Here is a 23,785-nt window from a genome sequence, read left to right on the forward strand (position 1 = left end):
AGCTCTCCTCTAGGACATGGCCTGATTTGCTCTAGAAAGAATATTTTTGGGTTTGTTTGTTTCAGACTCAGACAAATGTTCAATCATCCCTCCCTCAATTAGAGTGCCTCATTTTATAACAAGTTGTGTTCACCAAATGAACGACACTACATAGTGTATTCTTCCTCCCACCTAACCACCTTACTTTGGGGCCTATTCTCAGGGCACAATGATGGATGCTTAGAGACAACATGAGGTGCCAAAACAGAGGGATGGGTCTTTGTTGAAACATTGGCATCTAGAGGTCTTCCTTCCTTCCTTCCTTCTCTCTTTCTTCCTCTCTCTCTCTCTCTCCCTCTTTCTTTCATATTGAGGTTTGAAATCATGGCCTTGCATTTGTTAGGCAGGTACTCTACCACTTGTGCCACTCTGCCAGCCCTTTTTTTATTGTTATTTTTGAGACAGGTTCTCCTGTTATGCTCGGTAGGCCTGCATCTCAGTCCTCCTATTTGTGTTTCCCCACAGTACCTAGAATGACAGGTGAGATGTCCCCAGCTTTTTATTGCTTAAGAACACTTTACTGGGCCTGTCCGTCCTTGAACCAAGATCTTCCTTATCTCCACCTCCCAAGTAGCTAGGCGTACAGGCTTGAGCCACCTAGCCTGGTTATCCTATTCTTTCTTATTCATTCTACGATTATTTATAAAATCTTTGTTTCATACTTGTTCTAAACTTTGAGGTATAACAGTGAACAAATTTACAAGATCTCTGCTCTTGTCAAGCTTACGTTCTAATTTTGGGGAGGCAGTCAATACACTTGTAAACTAGACGCCGGTGGCTCATACCTATAATCCTAGCTACTCAGGAGGCAGAGATCAAGAGGATTGTGGTTCAAAGCCAGCCTGGGCAAATAGTTCACGGGACCCTATCTCGAAAAAACCCTTCACAAAATAAAGATTGGTGGAGTGGCTCAAGGTATAGGCCCTGAGTTCAAGCCCCAGCACCACAGAAAAAGAACCCACTTGTAAATAAGATCATTTCAGCTAGTGGTAAGTGCCACGAAAGGAGTAAAGCAGAATATAACTGAATAACTAAGGAAGGTGGTAGATTTAGACAGATTAAATAGGAAAGACTTCTCCTAATAAGAAGGGCTGCCCCATAAAATACAAGACATGTAGTTTAATTTGAAAATTACAGGTAAACAATGAATAAATTTTTAGTGTAAGTATGTCCCAGGCAATGTTTGGAATATACTTATACTAGGAAATTTACTCATTCTTTATCTGAAATTCAAATTTGACTTGGTGCATTTTTATTTGCTAATTCTTTTTTTTTTTTTTGGTGGTACTGGGGATGAACTCAGGGCCTGGCACTTGCTAGGTAAGTGTTCCACGGCTTGGGCCACTCTGCCAGCCCTATTTGCTAATTCTTATGCACTACCAGTAAGCAACATTTGAGCAGAGAAGAGAATGACCAGAAGGAACCAGCTTCGTAAAGATTCAGGGAAAGACAGAGGGACCATCCAGTGTCAACGTCAGAGGATGGTATGAATGAGGTCAGGTCAGATGAATAGGCAGGTGCCAGATCACAAGAATTCTGTTGGGGTGTTACAGAGTGTCAGTGGCTCACACCTGAAATTCTAGCTACTTGAGAGGCTGAGATCGGGAGAACAAAGTTTCGAAGCCAGGTCAGGCAACAAGTTCGAGAGACCTCCCCCACCCAATCTCCAAAAATAACCAGAATAAAATGGACTGGAGGTGTGGCCCGAGGGGTAAAGCGCCTGAGTTCAAACTTCGGTCCCACCAAAAAAAAAAAAAAAAAAACTTACTGTTTTAGAGCTGGAGTCTGAATCCAGGGCTTCGCGCATGCTAAGCAAGTGCTGCATCGCTCAGCTACACCCCAGCGTAAGGTTTTAAGGAAGACGTTAACACGTTAACGTTAAGACTGACATTTGCCTGCTGTACGGTGGGCCATTTTCAGAAAGGTTTACAGGACAAGTTCTGAAGAAAAGCTTGTGCCATTGACCTGAAAGAGGCTGCTTTACTTAAGGTAGACCCAAATAGGAGCTCTGCGCTGCGCGTCCTGGGTAACTAGGAGGTTGCTATGGAGTGTCTGCTTGGCGGTTGCTAGGGCAGGAGGGGGCGGGAGCTCCACGCTGGGAGACATCTAAGCGGCGGGGGCGGAGCCAGAGGCCGGTGTGTGGCGGCGCGCGCTGCGCGTTCACAGGAAGTGAAGTCGGGGAGGAGGGGGAGTGGCGCGAGCGGAAATGACGTAGCCACGAGCGCGTGGTGTTGCGTGTTTCACGCGGGTGTCTTCAGCTGGGCCTGGGAAGTTCGGAGTTGGTTTACCCAAAGTTAGCCAGAACTGTCCCGGTTCCGTCGGCAAGATGGTGAAGCCCAAGTACAAAGGACGGAGCACCATCAACCCCTCCAACGCCAGCACAAACCCGGGTACGGGCGACGGGGCTCGGCGAGGGTGGAGCCTGGAGGAAGCGTGGGGGAGGCTCCGAGGAGGCCAAGAGGGAAGAGGGTACCTGAGTGGCGTTCCTTGGCGCGACCTCGAGCGCAGTGGCTCTTGGGGATAAGCAGGGTGAACGCAAGCGCATGTGCGGCTGTGCTGAGGCGGTCAGACGGTACCCCTGCAGGCCAGGGTGGAGTGGTCTGGCCTAACGCCGGGGGAAGTGAGCACGCTGGCCTTTGGCAGCCTTGGGGCCTCTTCAGCTGTGAGACGCGGAAAGTCAGATGAGAAGTGGAGGAGCCAGGGGTGGTGCGCACTGCTGTAATCCCACCACTCGGGAAGCTGAGGCTGAGGTCCAGGCCAGCTGGGTTACATAACAGGATCCTGTCTTTAAAAAAACAACAACAAAAAAAAGCCAGACTCACCCAGGAGGCCCCTTACCACACATTGATGTCACCTTAGCTTTGACCATTTAAATGAAAAAGAGATCGTAGATGTGATCCTTGGAATCATTCTATCAGATAAAACGAATAGAAAGCCCTACAGATGGATAAATACGGTTATTTGAATACAAGTGTGTTTGGAAACGTCTAAGTTTTGGCGAGGTTCCTCCTACAGGATGAACAAGAGGATTGTTGGGGGAGTCCTTTCCATTTGGGTTTAGTTAATAAAACTTTATAAATATGGTTTAGAGTTTTTAACAACACATGTGAAATGTTTCCAGTTTGCATAGACTGGAATCTCAGAATGTTGACCCCAAAAGGCCCTCAGAGATTCTGATTTTGTTGAAGAAACTAAACCAAAATGGGGGAGGTGGCCTGTCATAACTGACACACTTGGTGTGAAGTACAGCCGCCAGTGCTTCAGGAGCAGAAAGGTGGTTTGAAGGACTTCCAAATGAGAGGCTAGCCTAGTATTACCTTGCTTAGTTGGCATTCTCTTTCCCTCTGAGATAAAAAGCAAGAATTACTACCTATTTTAAATTTCTTAACTAAGAAATTAAGAAACTGGCACATTAAAGATACATACGTATTAAAACTAGTCACCAGGGTGCCTTGCCTGTAGCATACGCCACAGAGGTAAGTACATGTCTAGGTGGTTAAGGCACAGTTTGTGCTCAAATCCTTGTGTTCAGATTCTGACTCGGCCGATTAATAGCTGTGTGACTTTTTGGCAAGGTGTCTGGGCACTATTGCTTTGATTTCTTGGCCTGCAGCATGGTCATAATGCATCTCTTTATCTGAGTATTATATGGATTAAATGAGATGATGCCTGTAATTCAGGTAGCATAGTGCCATAATTAGAGTTAAGAATGTTAGCTATCATCATTGGCATACACAGTACTATTGAAGTTCAAAGATTGCTTGAGTTTGTCATTCCATCCAGCTTCTAGTAAGTTATTGGAGTCATATATGGAGAAAGTAGAAACTGGTGTAGTAGCAGCTTGCTTAGTCTGGGTGAGCTGCTTGTTGCATTTTAAGCAGTGATCGCACTTATACTTGTTGGTTATCAAATAGTGTACTGTCTACATCTGCCTTCCTAGATCGAGTAGAGGGAGCAGGAGGTCAGAACATGAGGGACCGGGCCACAATTCGTCGCCTGAATATGTACAGGCAAAAGGAGCGCAGGTAAGCATTGGGTACTGTCATCCTTTCTTCTTTATGCCTTTGACTTTTAGCTGAGACCTGTTAAGCTTTTGCTGTTCCTACTCCCTCTTACCCCAAATGGGAGTTGTATATTTTCAATTATCATTTTATTTGAGTGTTGTGATAAATAATTAATTTTTGGTTAAAGGCATGGATAGCGGATGGTGAAACAGTGATTGTTTACAGTATTTCCCAACAAGTACAGGTCTCTGCAAATGTCACATTAAATCTCATCAGATTCATCAGAAATACAAAGCATATAGCACTAGTTATGAAAACTGTCAAAAAACTTGTTTTCTAGAGCCAAAATTTAGATTACAACATTGTGGCATTTGGAAACTCCTCATAACTCTGAGTTCTGCTGAGGCAGCCTCCACCCTAGGGACTCGCTGAGTGTGGCATTTTGCTAACTAGTCTTAATTTGTTTGGTAATTCGATTCTTCATCTCTTCTAAAAGATGTGTCTAAAACACAAACGTCACGAACGTAATCTGTTTTAGTCACCTACTTTGCAGTTTGTTTTAGAATTTTGAGTTCCAGGATAAATCACCCTCTACTTAAAATTCATTTAAACCAGCCTTCAAGTAATTACCCACAAAACTCAAGTATGTGATTTTTTTTTTAAAGCAAACAAACAGTAAGTGGATTTTTAAACATCAGCATTGTTATTCATCTAGCAGAAATCATTACGTGCTCTGTTGCAAGAGGTTAAATGGCTTTTGGGCAATCTGTTTCAAATGTAGAAGTACTTTTTGTTTACTGAAGTCTGTATTTCATGATCATTTAAACCATCCCCCCAAAAAAGTCCTTTTGATGGAAAGGGTAGTCTGTAAGCCAAACTTTGCTGTTGTTGCTTTTCTTCTGTCATCAGCCAAAATCTGTTATTTCCTCAATTTAGGAACAGTCGTGGTAAAGTGATTAAGCCTCTGCAGTATCAGTCAACAGTAGCTTCTGGCACAGTGGCACGAGTAGAGCCAAATATTAAATGGTTTGGTGAGTATTGTCACCTATTACTTTGCTCTAAAAAATGTATGGAAAAGACTAGAATATTGAAATGTCTAAAAGGCAGAAGTTTTTGGTGAGTGGAACTGTCAAAGATTATATGAGGAAGGGATAAGAAGTACGCATACTGGAAAAAGTGCTGAGAAAAGTGATGAATTTCTTAAATCCTAAAGAATCCTTAAATTTCTTAAATCTTAAATCCTTTCTATTTGAAGAGAGTTCATCATTCTTAACTGTAATAGACCTGTTGCTACGACTCGAGCAGGTAAGAGCATCCTTAATGACTAGTGTTCACAGATCTTGGAATCTTCATTTCTTAATTTCTAGTGGCTTGGAGAGATTACTATTTGAGAAGTGGCCTTGCCAGGTGTGTTTGCTCCTTTAGCTCTCAGCAGAGTAGATCTCGTTTGTTCTTGGTCTCTCCTTGAGTGAATAGAGCATCACCATTCACAGGAGTATTGGGACTCCTTCCTGGCAGTATGGCTTTCAGCCTTGCTGTGTGATAGTCAGTGTTTACCTGGTGTTTGACCTCTGAGCTTAGGGACAGATGGCAATTACCTTTGAATATCTTTTACACCTTTTGATAAGAAAGATACTCCCTAAAAACTGCAACACAAAAAAGTGCGAGACTGGGCAAAAACTTAGTGAGACCCCCATCTCAGCCAGCAAGCTGGGTGTGTATACCTGTAATCCAAGTTACAAGGGAAGCTGTAGATGGGAAGATCACGGTCCAAGGGCTGCACTGGGCAAAAAGCTGGAGACCCTACCTGAAAAGTAACTAAAGCATTTCCCATCCCATTTGATTACCACATTTTCTCCTAATAATAGATTTTAGTGACTATGCTTATGGGATAGATTAAAGGTGCCATGATCTGAAGAGGGAGGAATCTGATCAGTATCCTTCTATATGAAATGGCTGAACAGAAAAGAAAAGAAAAATAACTAAAGCAGAAAAGAACTGGGTGTGGCTCAAGTGGTAGAACAACTGCCCAGCAAGCACAAAGACCTGAGTTCAAATATTTTGTACTTCCCCTTAGTCCTTCTTCCCCCTGCCAGCAAAATAGCACCATCTGACAGGATTGTTGTATCAATTAAATGAATAAATGCATATAAAGTGCTCAGAATAGGGCCTAGGAAATAGTGAATGTGGTGTAAGCATTAACTGCTGTCATCACTGCCTTGATGTTTATATTTGTGCTGTAGCTGCTGTTTAATTCAGTGCTTTCTTTGGGATCTCTCAGTTGTAAGGTATTCTCCAGGTAGTGTTTCAGGGCTTCATTTTATTCCCTTGTGTAGATTTAATGGCTAATTTAATAGTTCTTTCAAGCCCTTAGAACCCTAAAAATTGTAACTGTGACTCTTGAGTTTCTGAGTTTCAGGGTTCCCAGTCTATACAAAGTGGTCAACTGTGATTGGCTTCACATTTCTTTGCCATAACTAGCAGGAAAGTAGGACATTTGTCAAATCTCAGTCCATTCGGTGATGTTTATTTTTCAGTTTCATCCAGTCAGAAAACTGGGTTTGGAAAACTATTGAAACCCATTGTGTGTCAGGGTTGGTGGATTAGTACAGTATATGAGTGCTGGAGAGGCAGTTTTTTGGATTCTCCCCACACCCCCATCTTTGGAAACAGCTACAAGGAATGGATGGTTTAGAGTCATTTAAAATACTGCCTTTCACTGTATCAGAGGGGAGATGGATATAGAAGTAAAACCAGGTTACTTATTAAATGGCAAAATTCTTTATTTGTAAAACAGGAAACACACGTGTGATTAAGCAGTCATCATTACAAAAATTTCAAGAGGAAATGGATAAAGTTATGAAAGATCCATATAAAGTTGTCATGAAGCAAAGCAAGTTACCAATGTCTCTTCTCCATGATCGAATCCAGCCTCATGTAAGATGTAGAATATTCATACTGGTGGAATTTCTTGGGCAAACTCCATGTAGATACGTCTATAACTTATTTGTTTTAGTCTTTTTTTTTTTGTGATACTAGGGTTTGAACTCAGCCTCATACTTGGATACTTGCTAGGCAGGCACTCTACCACTTGAGCCATTCCACCAGCCCTGAACTATTTGCCTGAGCTAGCTTCAAACCACGAATCTCCTGATCTCTGCCTTTCTGAGACTTCTCTTTTCACATTTATTAGAGTTCTCACCTTTAATATGAATTGAGTTTTGCCAGGCAGCTGCGGTGGCATAGTGGATCAAAACACAGGTTTTGAAATGAGACCTGAATTTTAATCCTTATCTGCCCCTTCCTTTACCCTTAGTTAGGTTTTTTTCCCCTGCCTATAAAGACAACTTGCTGTCTTGTGTGATAGGATACAGATGAAGTGGCTGTAAAGTGCTGGGCCCATAGTAAGCATATAGCAAACGACCTAATAAGAGCTAATAGATGGTAGCTGTTAGTAATATTATTTTTTTCTTGTGATCCTGGGAATTGAACTCAGGGCCTTATACATGCTAGGCAAGTGCTCCCACTGAGCTAATATCCCAAGCCCAATATTTTTTGTTATTATTTATTTATTTTGATAGGTAAACTTGTTTTAAGTGGAAATTTCCACCTAACTGGGGAACATAGAGTTAGAATTGAGATGGAAAGAGTCCTTTGGTGTTGTATGCTTCCCAGCTTTTGTAAGATCCTTAAAAATTGTTTCTGTGCAACTGCAGGAAAGGGTACTGTTCAGATTGGATGTTGATTGGTAAAGATTGAATCTGGCTAGAGTGGAAAGAGTTTCACATGGAACAAAGAAATGGCCTAATGTTTGCCTGCACATTTTTACTTGCATTGAATAATAATTCCCAGAAATGTAGCCAGTACATACGCTTCAGTTCCAGTATAAGGAGGAGAGGAAAACATTGACAAGCATACATGGATTAAACAGTTCAAAGAAAAGTGTTTACTTGGAGAACAAAATAAAAGCCAAGGCCTGGTTATTGCCTCAGGTTTTGTCAATTATGTTTTGTTTTATGATGGACTAGAAGAATGGCACCTATTAGCAGAATGACTGTTTTCTTTCAGGGAAACACATGAGTGTAATTCATGAACCACAGACAAGTTGCTCATTTCCCATGTTCTCTTTGTCTGTTCTCCCTAAAGCCATCTTCTGACCAACTATTGAATCTTGTTTCTGGGAAGAACAGAGAAGTTCTATTATGGATTTATTGCTTTGTTGCTCTTTCCATTTGTTTAGTGCTCCTAAAATTGAGTGCTTAAATAACTGATATGTAAGATGAAGGATCTGCAGTTGCAGCAGTCAGTTTATGTTTTGATGCAGGAAAGTACTCAGAGTAATTGATGAGTTTTCTGCTTTGGCCTTGAAAACCCTTACCTATTTTATTTTAATGTAATGTGACATACTATGAAATCTTAATTCTGAAATTGTTCTAAACAGGGAAGTCATTTCAGATATGCTTTAACTTTTACCCATTCAACTCTGTATGTTAAAATTATACTTTTCTATAGCAAAATGGCAAAAATAGTGTAACTTAATTTGAGCTCAGAGACACAAAACCATGTATACTGTATTGCATAAGTTACGAAATTTTCAAGGATAATTTTGGGCATACTTGATTCTAACTGATGACATTAGAACCTCATTCCCATAGAAAATGTGATTCTTCTGTTTGAGGATGTTCCCTTGATAAGAGGATAGCAAGTAAAACTAAAGTAAGGGATGGGTTTGTAAATCTGAGCCAATGATAGTCGTTTAAAGGTCTTTAAAAGTTGAAAGAACAATCAGTAAAAGTTCAGAAGCGCTGAGGTGACTCTGGTGAGAAGTTTTATAGTGGTGCTCACTGAGGAGCTTGTACTGGGAGGAAAAGGGTGTTGTTTTTTTTTTTTTAAGGCGATTCTCTGCCGGCTTTTAACATTCTGTTACGTGATAGATCCTAACTCAAACTCTGACTTTGATCCTGCTTCAAGAATTCCTATGCCTGTAACTCCTTTATAGGCACATCAAGTTCTAGTTAGTGTCAGGTTCCTCTTATCACATCTAACCTATTATGTTGGACTTTTGCTAGATGTTTTTCATCTGAAGACTTTCCATGTGTATTTAATAAAAATGTTACCTAAATTAGGGAAAATGTTATCTGAAACTAAAATGCATCTTACAAAACAAGCAATTCCTTTTACCCATGAAAGAAATTAACTTCCAAGAAAAAGTTGGCATTTACAGTTGGTTTAAAAAAAAAACACAAATTTGAGTATGATTGTCCCTGACAAAATCTGTAAATTTGGCAGATCTTATGTACTTGTTTGAAAACTCAAAAAAATGGTCAGAAAAGATGTTAGTTTTCATCATTGTAGCCTTAATTACATTTGACTAAAGTTTATAATAAATGAAGTAAAGCAGAGTTTTTGGCAAGTCTTACACAGCTGTTCATATTTGCTTTATTTGTATTACCTTTGCATTTTTCCAAGGAAGCTTACAGAACTTCAGAATAGAACAAGTGCTGTTTTATTTGAATAAGCATTTCTGATTTACAACCAGACCAAATCCATGTTCTTGTAGATTTTGGTATGGGTTGAGCAGCAAACCTTTCCCAAGTAGGTTTTTATTCACTTTCTGCTTTTTTCCCTGTGCTTTCCATAGTTTACCTGTAATTCTCTTTTCCCTTTAGAACTCAAAGGTGCATATTCTTGATACTGAAAGTTTTGAAACTACATTTGGCCCTAAGTCACAGAGAAAGCGACCAAATTTATCTACAAACGATATGCAGTCTCTTATAGAAAATGCTGAAATGTCCACTGAGAACTATGACCAGGGAAAGGACCGTGATTTGGTAACTGAGGACACCGGTGTGAGGTATGCTTTTGAAGTTTGTGCAGGTCCCATCATTTGCTCTTCTGTAACAAATTGGTTTTTTGTTGTTGGTAGTACTGGGGATTGAACCAAAGGGCTTCATGTTTGTACTCTGCCTACTTGAGCTATACCTCCAGCCCTTTTGTTTTGACATTATTTTTGGGATAGGCTCTTGCTAACTTTGCCCAGGCTGGCCTCTAATTTACAGTACTCTTGTCTCACCTCCCAAAGTAGCTGGGATTGCAGACATTTGTTACCATGGCCCCCAGATTAACAAAATGTTTAAACTTATTTTGCCTATGTGAAACTTGGTGATTCATGATTACCCTTTTTCCTAGACTAGAAATATTGTTGGAATCAAGGCCTTGCTGAAAATAATTAAAGTTGGTTTGATCGCCACACATCTATCTTCATCGCTAAATAAAAATAATAGTTTTGCTTAGAATAGTATTATATCCTGTCAGACAAATTGGAAAATACAGTTAAGGTGGAAAATGTAGCAAAAAGAAAATTCATAATCCCATTACTTCTTGTTAATACTTTGGTGACTATCTGGACTCCTGAGGTCTTTGAACCACTGGAAGTTCATGGCTGGCTTTGAGATTTCTGTGACCCTCTGAAGATAATGTGGAAGATTTATGAAACTGCAGAAGGTGGTGGGATTTTGTGGGTTTTATTTTTATTTTGTATTGTTTTGTTTTGGCTTTTTAGGTTTTTTTTTTTTAATGGCACTGGGTTTTGAACTCAGGGCCTCACGCTTGCTAGGCAGGCAGGTGCTCTTACCTCTTGAGCCACTCCGCCAACCCTGTTTCTTCTTTGGGAAAGAGGGAGAGAAGAGTAAGGTTCCATAACTTTCATCATATTCTCAGAGTGATCCATACCTAGAAGAAGATTAGGAATCTTATCACTGATAAGTATCCTGGTAGGTCTTTTTTTTTTTTTTTTTGGTAGGTCTTTGTTAACACTCATTTTCTTTCTTTAATGGAACTGGGGTTTGAACTTAAGGCTTTGTGTTTGCAAAGCAGGTGCTCTACCACTTGAGCCACTCCACCAACCCTTTTTTGTGTTAGGTATTTTTGAGATAGGGTCTAGCAAACTATTTGCCTGGGCTGGCCTCAAACTGTAATCCTTGGAGGAGAGGGGATAAAGGAGATTGAGGGAAAGGGGTGAATTCAGCTATGATATATTCTAAGAACTTTTGAAAATGTCAGTGTACCCCCAGTACAACAATAATATGATAATAAAAATTTTTTAAATGCAACCCTGATATCAACTTCCCAAGTAACTAGGATTATAGATGTAAGCCACCAGTGCCTGGCTTACACTCATTTTTTATTTACAGATAGAGTACCTTAAGACTTTGAACTTATTTTTATTTTTACATGTTTTCCTAAATCACGGAGTAGTAGCCAGGCATGATGATACATACTTGCAGTTCTAGTGCTTAGGAGGCTGAAACAGGAGGATCTTGAGTTTGAGGCCAGCTTGGGTTACTTAATGAGACCCTGTCTCAATAAAACCAAGGGTTAGGGATGTAGTTCCACTCTTCTGTGGATGGATGCTTAGATACAGTCACTTTTTAAATTCATTTGATTTTCAGTCTACCTGTGGTTTTGTTACCCTTTCTTTAGATACATTGACTTTTCCCTGAAGCATCCTTTTAATCTTGGTAGTGCTTCAGTTGCTCATTCTGGGTGCTTTCTTATTTAGAAATGAAGCCCAAGAAGAAATATATAAAAAGGGACAGTCCAAAAGAATATGGGGTGAGCTCTACAAGGTAAGACTCTTCAATTCTCATTGAAACCAGTACTGATTCAGCCACATACATACTACCATTGTAGATGAGAACATGTCCCAGCTCACTCAGCTCCTTGGGGAACAGGCTTTGCTTTGAATGTATATGCCAAGTCCTGATCTGATGCTCTTTAACTGACTGAGTTTTATACCTAGGAGGGAATAATAACATAGGAAGAGACTATCAAGCACAGTCACATAATGAAATGATACCATAATAGGAAATTAATACAATAAGGGAAACTAAGAAATGTAGTTTTCTGTCAAATATACACAACTGTACATAGTAGTTATAAAGCAAGATGGATTCTATCTAAGCTAGTTTTCCTGTTTGAAATTTGGCAGCTTTCAAACACAGGATGAAAACGCTTTTGAATTCTGATTGTTTAACATTGAGATTGGCTACCACCTATTCCTCACAAGACTGTTTTGCAATGGTCTCTCTCAATATTATTTTATTTTTCCAGGTTTCCTTAAATGTTGTCCTTTTTCATTTTGTATGTAGCATAGCAAACCATTTCCACCTCTTTGAATTTTCAGGTAATAGACTCATCAGATGTTGTAGTTCAAGTTCTTGATGCTAGAGATCCAGTGGGTACCCGTTCCCCTCACATTGAGGCTTACTTGAAAAAGGAAAAACCCTGGAAACATCTCATTTTTGTACTCAACAAATGTGACCTTGTTCCAACATGGGCAACAGTAAGTACAGCTACTAATCCAAAACAGACTATAAAGGCCACTCAGCTTGTGTAAAGTTTGAGTTATCCATTAATATATTAGTGTCATGGTTTCTAGAACTTTAAGACATTAAACTGTTGTGCTCTTGAGATGATAGTCACTGGAGTGTTCTCACTGAAAACAGAACCTAAGGCGTGCTGCATTGATGATAGGCAGAGGCACCTTTCATTCTCCTATGGTGTGTCGCAGCACAGCTGCAGGCCCCCCCAGGATAAAGATTGTGTACCTCTTCAGACAGAGGCAGCTGCCACTGTCCTGCTCCACATTGTGTTCCATTAATTGCATTTAGTAGCAGTAAGACATTTGGGGAATATTGTTTTGCATTTATGAGACAAAAGACACTGAGTGTCATACTTAAAAGAACATCTCAAAGAATTATAGCTAACATTTTTCCTTAGGCGACAGTGTATTTGAAACACATTGTCTTGTTATTCAAGCTCTGATTATTCCACATATTATAAATAAACAAGCTATAATTTACCAGCATGTTTTCTTCTCTCCCTTTAGAAACGATGGGTTGCTGTTCTCTCACAGGACTATCCAACACTTGCTTTCCATGCAAGTCTTACTAACCCATTTGGCAAAGGAGCATTCATTCAGCTTCTGCGGCAGTTTGGGAAGGTATGGAGACCTGAGCTGTTTCTTCTGAAATTGTGTAGCTGTTGAGTTTGTGTGAGAGTCTTCCTAATCACCTTGCATCATAAGTTGCCGACTTCTTCAGTATGTGTTCTCGAGATGTAAAAATTCATAGAGCCTTTGGATTATGAGGGATTGTGAAATGTTTTCTCATCCAATCCTTGTCTCTATCCTAGACCATCATTGCTTCCTTTCCTGCCACATCTCTGGCAACTTCTGCCTGAGGATGAATGTCCTTCCCAATTCTGTACCTTACCCTTACCTTTCAAGACCTGCCAGGATGCCTCTGCCCCTGTGGTAGCTCTGTCCCTCAGCCTGGAGGGTGCTAGAATCAGATCAGAGCCCCTGTCAGCTGTAATTCTCAGGATATCCTGGAACCAGATTGCCCTCTCAAATGGTCTCAAAGCTTCATGTTCTGTACCTGTAATTTTGAATTTTTGTATTTGATTAATTCTACCTGGCTTCTAACAAAAGACTTCTGTCTCCTATTCCATCCTTCCCTACTTCCCAGAAGCAAACCCTTTCCAACTCTTAGCTATCATTTCTGGTGGTGTCAGTATATGCTTACGATTTGATTTCTTGATCCCTCCAGCCCTCCTCCCAATTTTGCATACTTAATAACTCTGAAAAATGAGAATTAGGTTCTTTTGTTTGTGCATGCTAAGCACGTGCTCTACCTCTTAAATTATACCCGCAGCCAGGATTAGGGTTTTTAGTCATCCTCCCTCCACACATACTTCCACTCTTGTCCACTTTCTTTATACTATTGGACAACAATGTTAGGCCGCATTATTATACATTCAGGTATTAGAATATTATGATTGTGAAGTGCTAGTAGAATAGGAACCGTGAGAGCATTCAGGACAATAGGTAGTCTGCTTCAACAGCTAGTCCTTCATCCTCTCTCCAGTGGAAACTGGCTGCTCCAACGCCTACTATGATCTGTCTTGTTCCTGGGATTTCTTTTCACTATCATTCTGAGCATTCCCAGGGCTGTTCTCCTATATCAGATCCCTTTTCTTCTCTTCTGGTGTACTTTTTTTCTGATAGAATTTATTTTCCAAAAGTTTTCTGAGAAGAAAGAGGTACTTAGAAGGAACAGTTTTGGAAGACCTTGCATTCTGAAAGTATCTTATTTTACCCTCACACCATTGCTTCCTAAGATGTTAAAAGCACCACTGTACTGGCTTCTGATGTGGCTGTTGAGAAATCTGAGGCCATCTGACTCCTTATCCTTTGTGGCTGTGATTTAAAAAAAAATTCCTGTTCTAAAATTTCACAGTGATATGTCTTTTACTGGTTAGTGAGCTGGGTATTCAGTGAGACTTGTGGTTTGTTACTGTTTTATTTCTTTGAAATTTCCTTTTTTTTTTTTGCAGTACATGAGGCTTGAACTCAGGGCCTACACCTTGAGCCACTCCACTAGCCCATTTTCATGATGGGTTTTTTTGAGATAGGGTCTCAAGAACTATTTGCCCGGGTTGGCTTCAAACTGGGATCCTCCTAATCTCTGCCTCCTGAGTAGCTAGGTTTACAGGCGTGAGCCACTGGTGCCCAGCCAAAGTTTCTTTGTTTTTCTGTCTTTTCTGCTAGAGTTACATTTGTAGTGTATTTAGAAATGAAACCCAAGAAGAGACATATAAAAAGGAACAATCTAAAAGAATATAGGGTGGTTTTCTCTTTATATTTATGAATAAAGTGCTATGCTGGGCACAGAGGCAGAAGCCTGTAGTAGGACTAAGGCAGGAGAATTGATTGAGCCCAAGAGTTCAAAGACCAGTCTGGTAAGATAGTGAGAACCAACTCACAAAAAAAGCCAGCTTTATGTTTCATGCCTATAATCCCAACACTCAGGAGTCTGAAAGAGACAAAAAACAATCACCAGTTCGAGGCCAGCCCAGGCTATATAGGGAGAATCTTGTCTCACGAAAGGGAGAGGGACACCAAAAATTATATTGAATTTTTGTTTTGTTTTACATGGGATATGTTTGTTGTGGCATGATTAGATGAGGACCCAATTTTGTTGTTGGAGAATACTCTAAAGATCCCATTGGCACTAGGTCTTTTTTTTCTTGGGTTTGTGTCTCCAGGAAAGAATCTTACAGTCTTCAGCCCTGGGATATACAAGCCTGGATGCCAGGGCTCTTGGAGCTCTGTCAGAATAGGGGGTAGAGGGGTGATCTGTTTGATATTAGACTTTGAATTAATGACTTGGAGAATACTAGTTTTTTGCTGCTATTATATCTAAATTCGGTGTCTCTTTAGGTTTGAAAATTGAAGATATTTGCAGACATGCAGGGTTTTAGAAATCAAGATTTCCTCAGGCCCCAGGCTGCTGTTGGAGTAGGGACTGTGTGCCTGAATGGAGGGAGGAAGAGAGGGATGGAGAGGAGTGGCTGCTTTGGCAGACTTGCTGCCAATCCTTTGGTCTTCATTCCTGTCCTTAAAGGCATCTTCTGCCAGTTCTCCTGTTTAGTGATTCATTGACCTTATTATCATGAGGTTCTCAGTCTTTCTACCTTTGTAGTCACTTTGTTTTTGTATTGTGTAATGGGCCAAGTAAGATGCTACTTTTAGCTTCTTGTATTTAGTTTTCTCCATTGTTCCAGCTCCACCTTGTTCTTTGGTTTTCTGTATTCATTGCTATTGGTCTAAATGTGTTATTCCTACTGCTGTCATTCTCTTGGAGTTTGGGGAGTGAGTAAGGTCAACGCGTATGTTCAGTCTATCCTTTGTAGTCACAAGTTCCATCTATTTGTAGCCATCCTCCCTTTTTTTTTCTCCCCACAGGGAGTCTTGCTATGTTGCTCAGGCTAGCTCCAAACTGTTAAACTCATGAGATCCTCCTATCTTAGCCTTACAAGTAGATGGGACTACAGTCACCATGTCCTGCTAGTAGCCCTCTTTTTTTGGCAGTACTGGGGTTTGAACTCGGCCTCATACTTGCGAGGCATGCACTCTACCATTTGAGCCATTCCACCAGCCCTGTGTATATGTTGGGTATTTTCAAGATAGGGTCTCATGAACTATTTGCATGACTGACTTTAAACCATGATCCTCCTGATCTCTGCCTCTGAGTAGCTAAGATTATAGGCCTTAGCTTCTGGTGCCTAACTAGTAGCCGTCTTCTTGATAACAAGCTTAGCTTTGCCTCCTTGAGACTTTTATCCAGTGGTCTAATTTTTGGAGTTTATTTTTTTCCTTTTGCTGTTTATTTTGGCAATGAAAATGTGAAATGTACTGTATAAAGAAGTAGAGGGTTTGAGTCATGGGATTGTCAGTTGGTGAATCTGTTAAGGTTCTTTTCCCTGAACGTGTTTACTAGTGGATGAGGATGTTCTAATTAAAGTGTTTACCTGAAAACAAGGGTGATTTAAGAAAGTTGACTTAAATGGATGGATGACTGAAGAAATTTCTTGCCTCTGACTTATTAATAAGTATGGATATCCAGCTGACTCATGGATGTTTGTGTGTCTGAGCTTCATATTAAGTTATATCAATGGTTTTTACACTTTATTTTTTATATTATTCTTTATATTACAAAGTAATGCAATTTGTTTGTCCTAAGGAATATTCATGCCTACATGTATGTGATGTGTATTCTCTTTTTACCCAGTTGCACACTGACAAGAAACAGATCAGTGTCGGGTTCATCGGCTATCCAAATGTAGGCAAGAGCTCTGTGATAAACACATTGCGTTCTAAGAAAGTTTGCAATGTGGCCCCCATTGCAGGTGAAACAAAGGTATGTCTGGCTTATAGGATTTCACTTCTGTATATTCTGTGTCTATGGAGAATGATTGTTTAACTAGTGGAGATTTCTATTTGCTTCTCTTTCTTTCTCCCTCTCTCTACCTCCCTCCCTCCGCCTCCCTCTCTCCCTCTCTCCCTCTCTCCCTCTCTCCCTCTCTCCCTCTCTCCCTCTCTCCCTCTCTCCCTCTCTCTTGGCAAGACTGGGAATCAAGCCCAGGGCCTTATGCATGCTAGGCAAGTATTCTGCCAGTGAAACACACAGCCAGTCCCTATCTGCTTCCCTTGAATAAAGATCACCATTGGAAGTTTAGTTCTGTATATGCTAGTTGGAATGTACCCGTTTTTTTCTAGCCACTTCGATAAGATTAAAAGTGCTTTGTATACCACTATGATTGTGGCATGATTTGATTAATGCCATTCATATTTTAAATCTGTTTTAAATTGTCACTCCAATCTTTTACTTTACTTTGATAAACAAAACTAAAGAATATTTGATTACTGGCTAAGAAGGGAAACTCAAGTAGACTTTGAAAGTTGTACCTGGAACACAGAGTGTTTGGGGAACAGCATGGTTCTGCCTACAGGCAAAGAGACCAACAGTACTGTGTTTCCAAGAGTACTTTTAAAACCCAAAGAGGTCCACTGGGTGTGACTGTGCAATACTTAGTGGAAATGCTGCCTCCGCTTTATTCTTGGACTCTTAGCTGATGCAAACTCTAGTTTATACTTGGTGGAACTGTCTCATGCGGGGCACAAATAGAGGACTTAGCAGCTTGATGGCTCAGCAAGCTGATTGATGCCTCCCTTCCCTCCTTTCTAGCTTCATACCACAGCATCAGGGTTTTGTGGAGTTAAACTTTTCATATTTGACTTGGGGACATCTCTGACTTAGAATTTTCTGTCTGCAGGTATGGCAGTATATTACCTTGATGCGTCGGATATTCCTGATTGACTGTCCAGGTGTGGTTTATCCCTCTGAGGACTCAGAGACAGATATTGTCCTGAAAGGAGTTGTGAGTATTTGATCCTAGTAGCCTCTGCTTGCCTTTTACAGAGAGTGTTCTGTAGGAAACTCTGGAAACCTTCGCTTCTTCTCCTTAGGAGGGCAGTTCTGGGTCAGCCTGTCTAACCAAACTCAGGACATGATGCTGAACAGGGCATCATCTCCCAGCCTACCTGAGGAGATGGTAGGGCCATGGACACGATCTGGTTGGTAGCATCCCACAACACAAGAGCCAAAGGGAAGCAGGGCCTGTGTATGTTTAGTGATCATTCATCTTTGTGGGTTTATGGATTGAGTCATTTTGGAACCCAGTCACTTCCTCCCTTGTTTTTGAATACAACCAGAAATTTTAAATGGTTCCCCTTAACCTTAACCATGCTTCTGGCCATACATCCTGTGCACATTCCTCCCCTCTCTTCTTACACTCCCCCATTGTTTTTGTGTCCTAGGATTGGCAGATTTTTAACCATTTTTGCAAGTGGATAACACAGAGTGTTCCAAGTTCAAACTGCTTGCAGAAACCACACAGCTAGTTTGTGGTGAGCTGGGATTAAAGCTGAGTTCTGGGCTTTGTGGCTGTGGTCAGCTGTCAGTCATGCTCCTTGCAGCCGACCATGTCTAGCCACCTCAGACACAGGCTTCTGCCCTGTTCCACTTGCCTTGTGACGTTGAAATCCATTTCACATTACAAAGAACACTAACTACTTCCCTGTTTCCACAGTAGAGTTGGTAAGCAAAGGATTTCTATTGCCACCTAGGTTCAAGTTGAAAAAATTAAGAGTCCTGAAGACCATATTGGTGCTGTCCTTGAACGAGCAAAGCCAGAATATATCAGCAAGACATACAAGATTGATTCTTGGGAGAATGCTGAGGACTTTCTTGAGAAGCTAGCTTTCCGAACTGGGAAGTTATTAAAGGTGAGCCAGGATCTGTGAGGATTGGATATGGTATATTCTGCAAGCCAGTGGGGAAGTATGGACCTATTGTCTGAGCAGTGGGAAACTTGTTAAGTAGATGGTAGTGAGCATCTGGGACAGCTGAACTACTCCCAAAGTAAGAGGTGGTTTTGAGCCACTCTGGCCAGCCCGGTTTTGTTCTTTGAATTTAATTAGGAATTTTTCCTGACATTTCAGGGTGGAGAACCCGACTTGCAGACTGTGGGTAAGATGGTTCTCAATGACTGGCAGAGGGGCCGGATTCCCTTTTTTGTCAAACCGCCCAATGCAGAGCCACCGATGGCCCCTCAGGTAAGAAAGAGTGGACCCAGTTCTTAAAGCATGGTTACCAAGCCCGATTTGGTCGCCTCCTTCTATGGAGCGTCTTTTTCCTTTGTGGTAATATTTCAGTCTTAACCTGGAGTATCACCTCCATGGCCTGGTTGAGGGTAGCATTTGAGATTAGTAAGCAGAAGTATAATAGAGGCCAAGCTTAGATACCAGCCTTTAGGGCCTTGGGAAAAGAAGGCTCATTAAATGTAAGTCTTTTGGTGCCTCTGTCTTCTTACATGTGAGGGGCAAAGGCATTGTTAAGATTTATTTGTTGAACAAGCATTAATTAGAACCAATCATGTGCTAGGCACAGAAACAAAGGAATGAATAATAGCCCTTGTCCTCAAGAACTATGTGATCAGGTGGGAAAGTAAGAGCAGTACGGTTGGTGCTAGGGGAAAAAAGTCTTACATTTGGGGCCTCTACGCTAGGTCAGGAAGCTCTCTTGCTGTTCCCTTTATGTTACTGTGGCATTGAATTTGTCCAAGGCTCAAATGTAGTGCTTGGCTTTTCTGTTTCTAGGGCTTTTTTTTAGAACTCAGCCAAGTCTCATGCAGAAGTGGTTTTAGGTTTTGCATCTGTGCTAATACCAGATGCAAATGGTTTCCTTTTAGGAAACCATTTCCAGAGTTGCAGCTGTAATAAGGTATTTCCAGTCACATATTTTCCCTAGCATTAAAAAATTAGCATGCCTGAAATTGATGTTAATCTGCTTTTATCCCTCTCCCCTCTAAAACCACAACTGACCAAGCAGAACAGTTCTTTTCCCTCTTCTGTTTAGGTTAAGTCAATCATTCCACATTCATGTGTGGAGCATGTGCTGTATGCCAGGCACTCTGGGCACTGGTGATGCTTCAATGACATTCCAGTGTGTGGGTGCGGGTGTGGGTATGGGTAGGTGTGTTTGATGGCAAGTATTATCATTTTTCCACACTGATTCTGCAATTCTCCAACACCAGCTGGGTATCCAGAAATTCAATAGGATCCTGACATTAACTTTGGAGATAGTGCAGGTCTCACAAATTAAGAACCCAGTCCCGCAAGACTGCCCCCAGTTCAGGCTCCATCTGCAGATGTAGTTGCCAGACAGGCAACCCACACTTATACCCAGCTGACTACAAATTCAGTATTCTGGGGTATGAGAATTTGCTAGAACAATATGACTCAGGAAAGTGCTTTATTGTGTTGGAGGTGTGGCTCAAGCAGTAGAGAGCCTGCCTAGCAAGCAGGAAGCCCCAAGTTCAAATCCCAGTACCACCAGGGGGCAGGGGTGGGGAGGTGCTTTATTACCAGTTTATAACAAAGATGAGAAATAGTTGAATGGAAGCCATGCCCAGGGCAGGGTGTGAGGAAGAGGCAGGCACATCTGTGCACTCTGGGTATGCTTTCCTCCCAGCACATCTTTGAAGATGCCTCCTCACATACCTCTCCATAGTACTGTTCGAATCCTCACCATTCAGCCACAGTTTTGTGTTTTTATCTCAGCATCCCCTGATCGTTAACAGTACTCAAGGAAGGGCAAGGGCATCTTAGCTGTATTCTTAACTATTAGTTGGTTTCCCTGGCTCTGTGCTCTTACCTTTGGCGCTGAAGAACTGTTGCCATGATTCTCTGTAAGGATCAGATGTTCAGTTTACCTTTTTACAAGTTCAGACATTGAGTTTTCTTTTTCTGATTCCATTTCTCTTCTTGTCACCACCGCTTTTGGGCCTCAATAGCTTCCACCCTCCTCATCTTTGGAAGTTGCCACAGAAACAACCCAGAACAATCCAGAAGAAGAATCTTCAGAAACCATATGTGAAAGGGTAGAATCTGTCATTGAGCAAGAAAAAGAGGACAGTCCCTGTGATGCTAACTCAGAGATGCAGCAGATCCTCGCTCGGGTTCGCCAGAATTTCGGCAAAATCAATGTTGTGCCTCAGTTTTCTGGGGATGACCTGGTTCCTGTGGAGATGTCAGACATGGAAGAAGAGCTAGAGAGCTTTTCTGCAGATGAGGAGGAGCAGGAGCCACCAGAAGATGAGGAGGAAGAAGAGTCTTACAAAGACTCTCAGGAAGAACCAGTGGGAAACGACACCAAAGCAGTGATTAGAGCTCTGGATGAAAAGATTGCCAAATACCAGAAGTTTTTAAATAAAGCCAAAGCTAAAAAGTTTTCAGCAGTCAGGTAATATTTTCTTCATTTCACAAATTGCAGTTTGTTCCTTCCTTTCCCTAAAACTTGCCATGAGTACTGTTTGTTTTAGTTTTTTTTTTTATGATGTGGAGATGGAAACCAGGGCCTCATGCCTGCTAGGCAAGTGCTCTATTACTGAGCTACACCCCAGCCTAAGCAGTATTTTTACAGAGGGAGTGATTGCCATTTTAAAAGAGTGGAATTTATTTTTTTCTTTATCTATTTAGTTATTTTGTCAGTACTGTGGTAGCTGCCACTTGAGCCATGCTGCCAGCCCAAGAACAGAGTTTCTTTATCTTCAGGGGTGTTTCAGGGTGTCCCCAGGTTGGCCTGATTTGGGGAGTTGAGAGAAATGTTGGACAGCTTCATTAATTTGCTTTTCTATTTTAGAATATCCAAGGGGTTGAGTGAGAAGGTTTTTGCAAAATTTGAAGAACAAAGAAAAACATCTGGGGAACAAAGAAAAACATTAGAAGAAGATATAAATGATACAGGTGAAGATAAATTATTTAAGTCATTAGGTATGATTTGCATCTTTAGAATTTTTGGAAACCTAAGTTTAATTTCCAAATTATCTCTTTTACTGTCATCTACACAAATACTTATCATATCTGGTAGATTCCTTTGTTCTCTTTTCTATTTATCATAGAAATTGGATTATCTGCTTTCTTTCTGCACATTTGTTAGGATTAAGTTGGCAATTCAGGAATCTTGCTTTTAAGAAGGGTGCATTATTAACCTTACAGTCTAAGGGAGTCTGCAGACAGATTGGGACAGAAGGTGTTCCATGTATTTCTTCTTTCCTCCTTTTGACTGATAGCTTCCACAGCAAGAATGTGTTTACATGACAGTAGTGCAAACCCTGCTGTGATCTTTGAGGCCTATGCTGACCTGTGCCCTCCCAAGCTCATTCTATTTTGCTCACCCACTATACCCACACTGGCCTTCCTCCTCCTCTTCTTGACACATCACGCTTATTCCAGTGTAGGAGTCACTGACAAATTTTGAAAATTCCTGGGTTCCCCATCCCCTCTCCATGTTTTATGTATTGCTTGTATCCAGCACGTACCAGAAAGGGACGGAAGCGGAAGGCACAGAGAGAGGAGGAACATTCGAATAAAACTCAAAGGATGCTGACATCAAAGGAAGTAAGTGTTCTGGTTATTTTATAAGACCCAGGTATAGAGTGTAGACACAAGTTCAGGTTTACAAGACCCACTTTCTGAATCCCAGGAACCTCCATCCTCTGGGACCTGCTTGGGGTCATTTAAAGAGGATCAAGAAGCCAGGCACTGGTGGTGCACACCTGTCATCCTAGCTACTCAGGAGGCAGAGACCAGGAGGATCGAGGCACAGGCAAATAGTTCTCGAGACCCTATCTCAAAATGCTGGTGGAGTGGTTCAAGGTGTAGGCCCTGAGTTCAAACCCTAGTATCACAAAACAAAAAAACTGGATCAAGAAGTAGCCCACTAGGTAGAAGTCTTAAGTTGGTGTCTAATGTTTCAGGACTTTTTGGGTCACTATCTTCTAACCTGTGGCCTATCAGTTAGAAGAGTTGGGTTGTTTTGTGTGTTACCAAGGAAATGACACAGGAGCAGAGCAGGCTAAGTGCACAGATCACTGACCTCCAGGAAGAACAGGGAAATAGTTTGTCAGAAATGCTACAGAAAGGATTCAAACATTGTGTAGCTTTGACCAAAATACCTGAGAGAGCAATTTAAAGGAGGAAAGATTTTGGCTCACAATTTTAGAGAATTCAGTCCATGTTCACTTGGCCCTGTGTGCTTAGAACATGGCGACAGGAGTGTGGGCAGGGAAAAATTGTTCACCTCATGGCAGATAGGAAGCAGAGAACAGTATTGGCAAAGGGGCCAGGACAAGATAAAGTCCCGAAGACATATCCCCATTGACCTGCTTCCTCTAGTCGTATAGAAAGTTCCACCACTTCCTAATAGTCGATCCAAATTTTGAATCCATCGATGAATTAAACCATTCATTAAGTAGAGCCCTCATGATGTAATCCATCTCTAGAAATACCCTCACAGACATACCCCGGGGTATGTTTACTAATATCCTTGGTGTTTCTTAGTCTAATCAAGTTGACAATCAGAATTAGCCATCACACACTGAATGAGGGTTGGATCAAATGAGAGTCTGTAACTCAATCATCAGGTCAGAAGGGAGGAGAAAACTCAGGTCTGTGAGGCACCCCCCCACCACCACCTTACTTCTGCTTCTAGTGCCTGCACAGAAAATGGAGCAAAGGTGAAAAACAGGATCCAGTTTTTTGACTTTGTTTGTTTATTTTTCTCTTGTCATTTTTTGCAGCGGAGGAGAGCAGTGCGGCAGCAACAATCCAAAAAAGTTGGTGTGCGCTACTATGAAACACACAATGTGAAAAATAGAAACAGGAACAAAAAGAAGACTAATGACTCAGAGGGACAGACACACACACACAAAAAATTCAGACATAAGCAGTAACATCTAAAAAGTTGTTTATTAAATTATACAAAAATATACAA

At 41.2% G+C, this 23,785-nt stretch overlaps 1 protein-coding gene and 1 non-coding gene across 3 annotated transcripts; both read left to right on the forward strand.

Moving 5' to 3' along the window:
• The first annotated feature begins 2,232 nt into the window (after positions 1 to 2,232).
• Gnl2 (G protein nucleolar 2) lies at positions 2,233 to 23,785 on the forward strand. 2 transcript variants are annotated; one of them, XM_020178675.2, is made up of 16 exons: positions 2,233 to 2,429; positions 3,980 to 4,064; positions 4,980 to 5,074; positions 6,841 to 6,980; positions 9,713 to 9,897; positions 11,605 to 11,671; positions 12,229 to 12,387; positions 12,934 to 13,047; positions 16,679 to 16,807; positions 17,724 to 17,828; positions 18,577 to 18,735; positions 18,952 to 19,065; positions 20,805 to 21,253; positions 21,653 to 21,783; positions 22,325 to 22,410; positions 23,592 to 23,785. In XM_020178675.2, exons 1-16 carry the CDS (start codon positions 2,366 to 2,368, stop codon positions 23,742 to 23,744), a joined length of 2,235 nt encoding a protein of 744 aa, XP_020034264.2. In that variant the 5' UTR covers positions 2,233 to 2,365; the 3' UTR covers positions 23,745 to 23,785. The 2 variants fall into 2 exon arrangements, with proteins under 2 accessions (XP_020034264.2, XP_020034265.2); XM_020178676.2 differs by having other exon boundaries at positions 21,653 to 21,756.
• On the forward strand, positions 5,875 to 6,013 carry LOC141425336 (small nucleolar RNA SNORA29). Its single transcript, XR_012450396.1, has one exon. It is a non-coding gene; the product is annotated as a small nucleolar RNA SNORA29 (small nucleolar RNA).

Source organism: Castor canadensis, chromosome 7 (assembly GCF_047511655.1).
Source record: "Castor canadensis chromosome 7, mCasCan1.hap1v2, whole genome shotgun sequence".
NCBI lineage: Eukaryota > Metazoa > Chordata > Mammalia > Rodentia > Castoridae > Castor > Castor canadensis.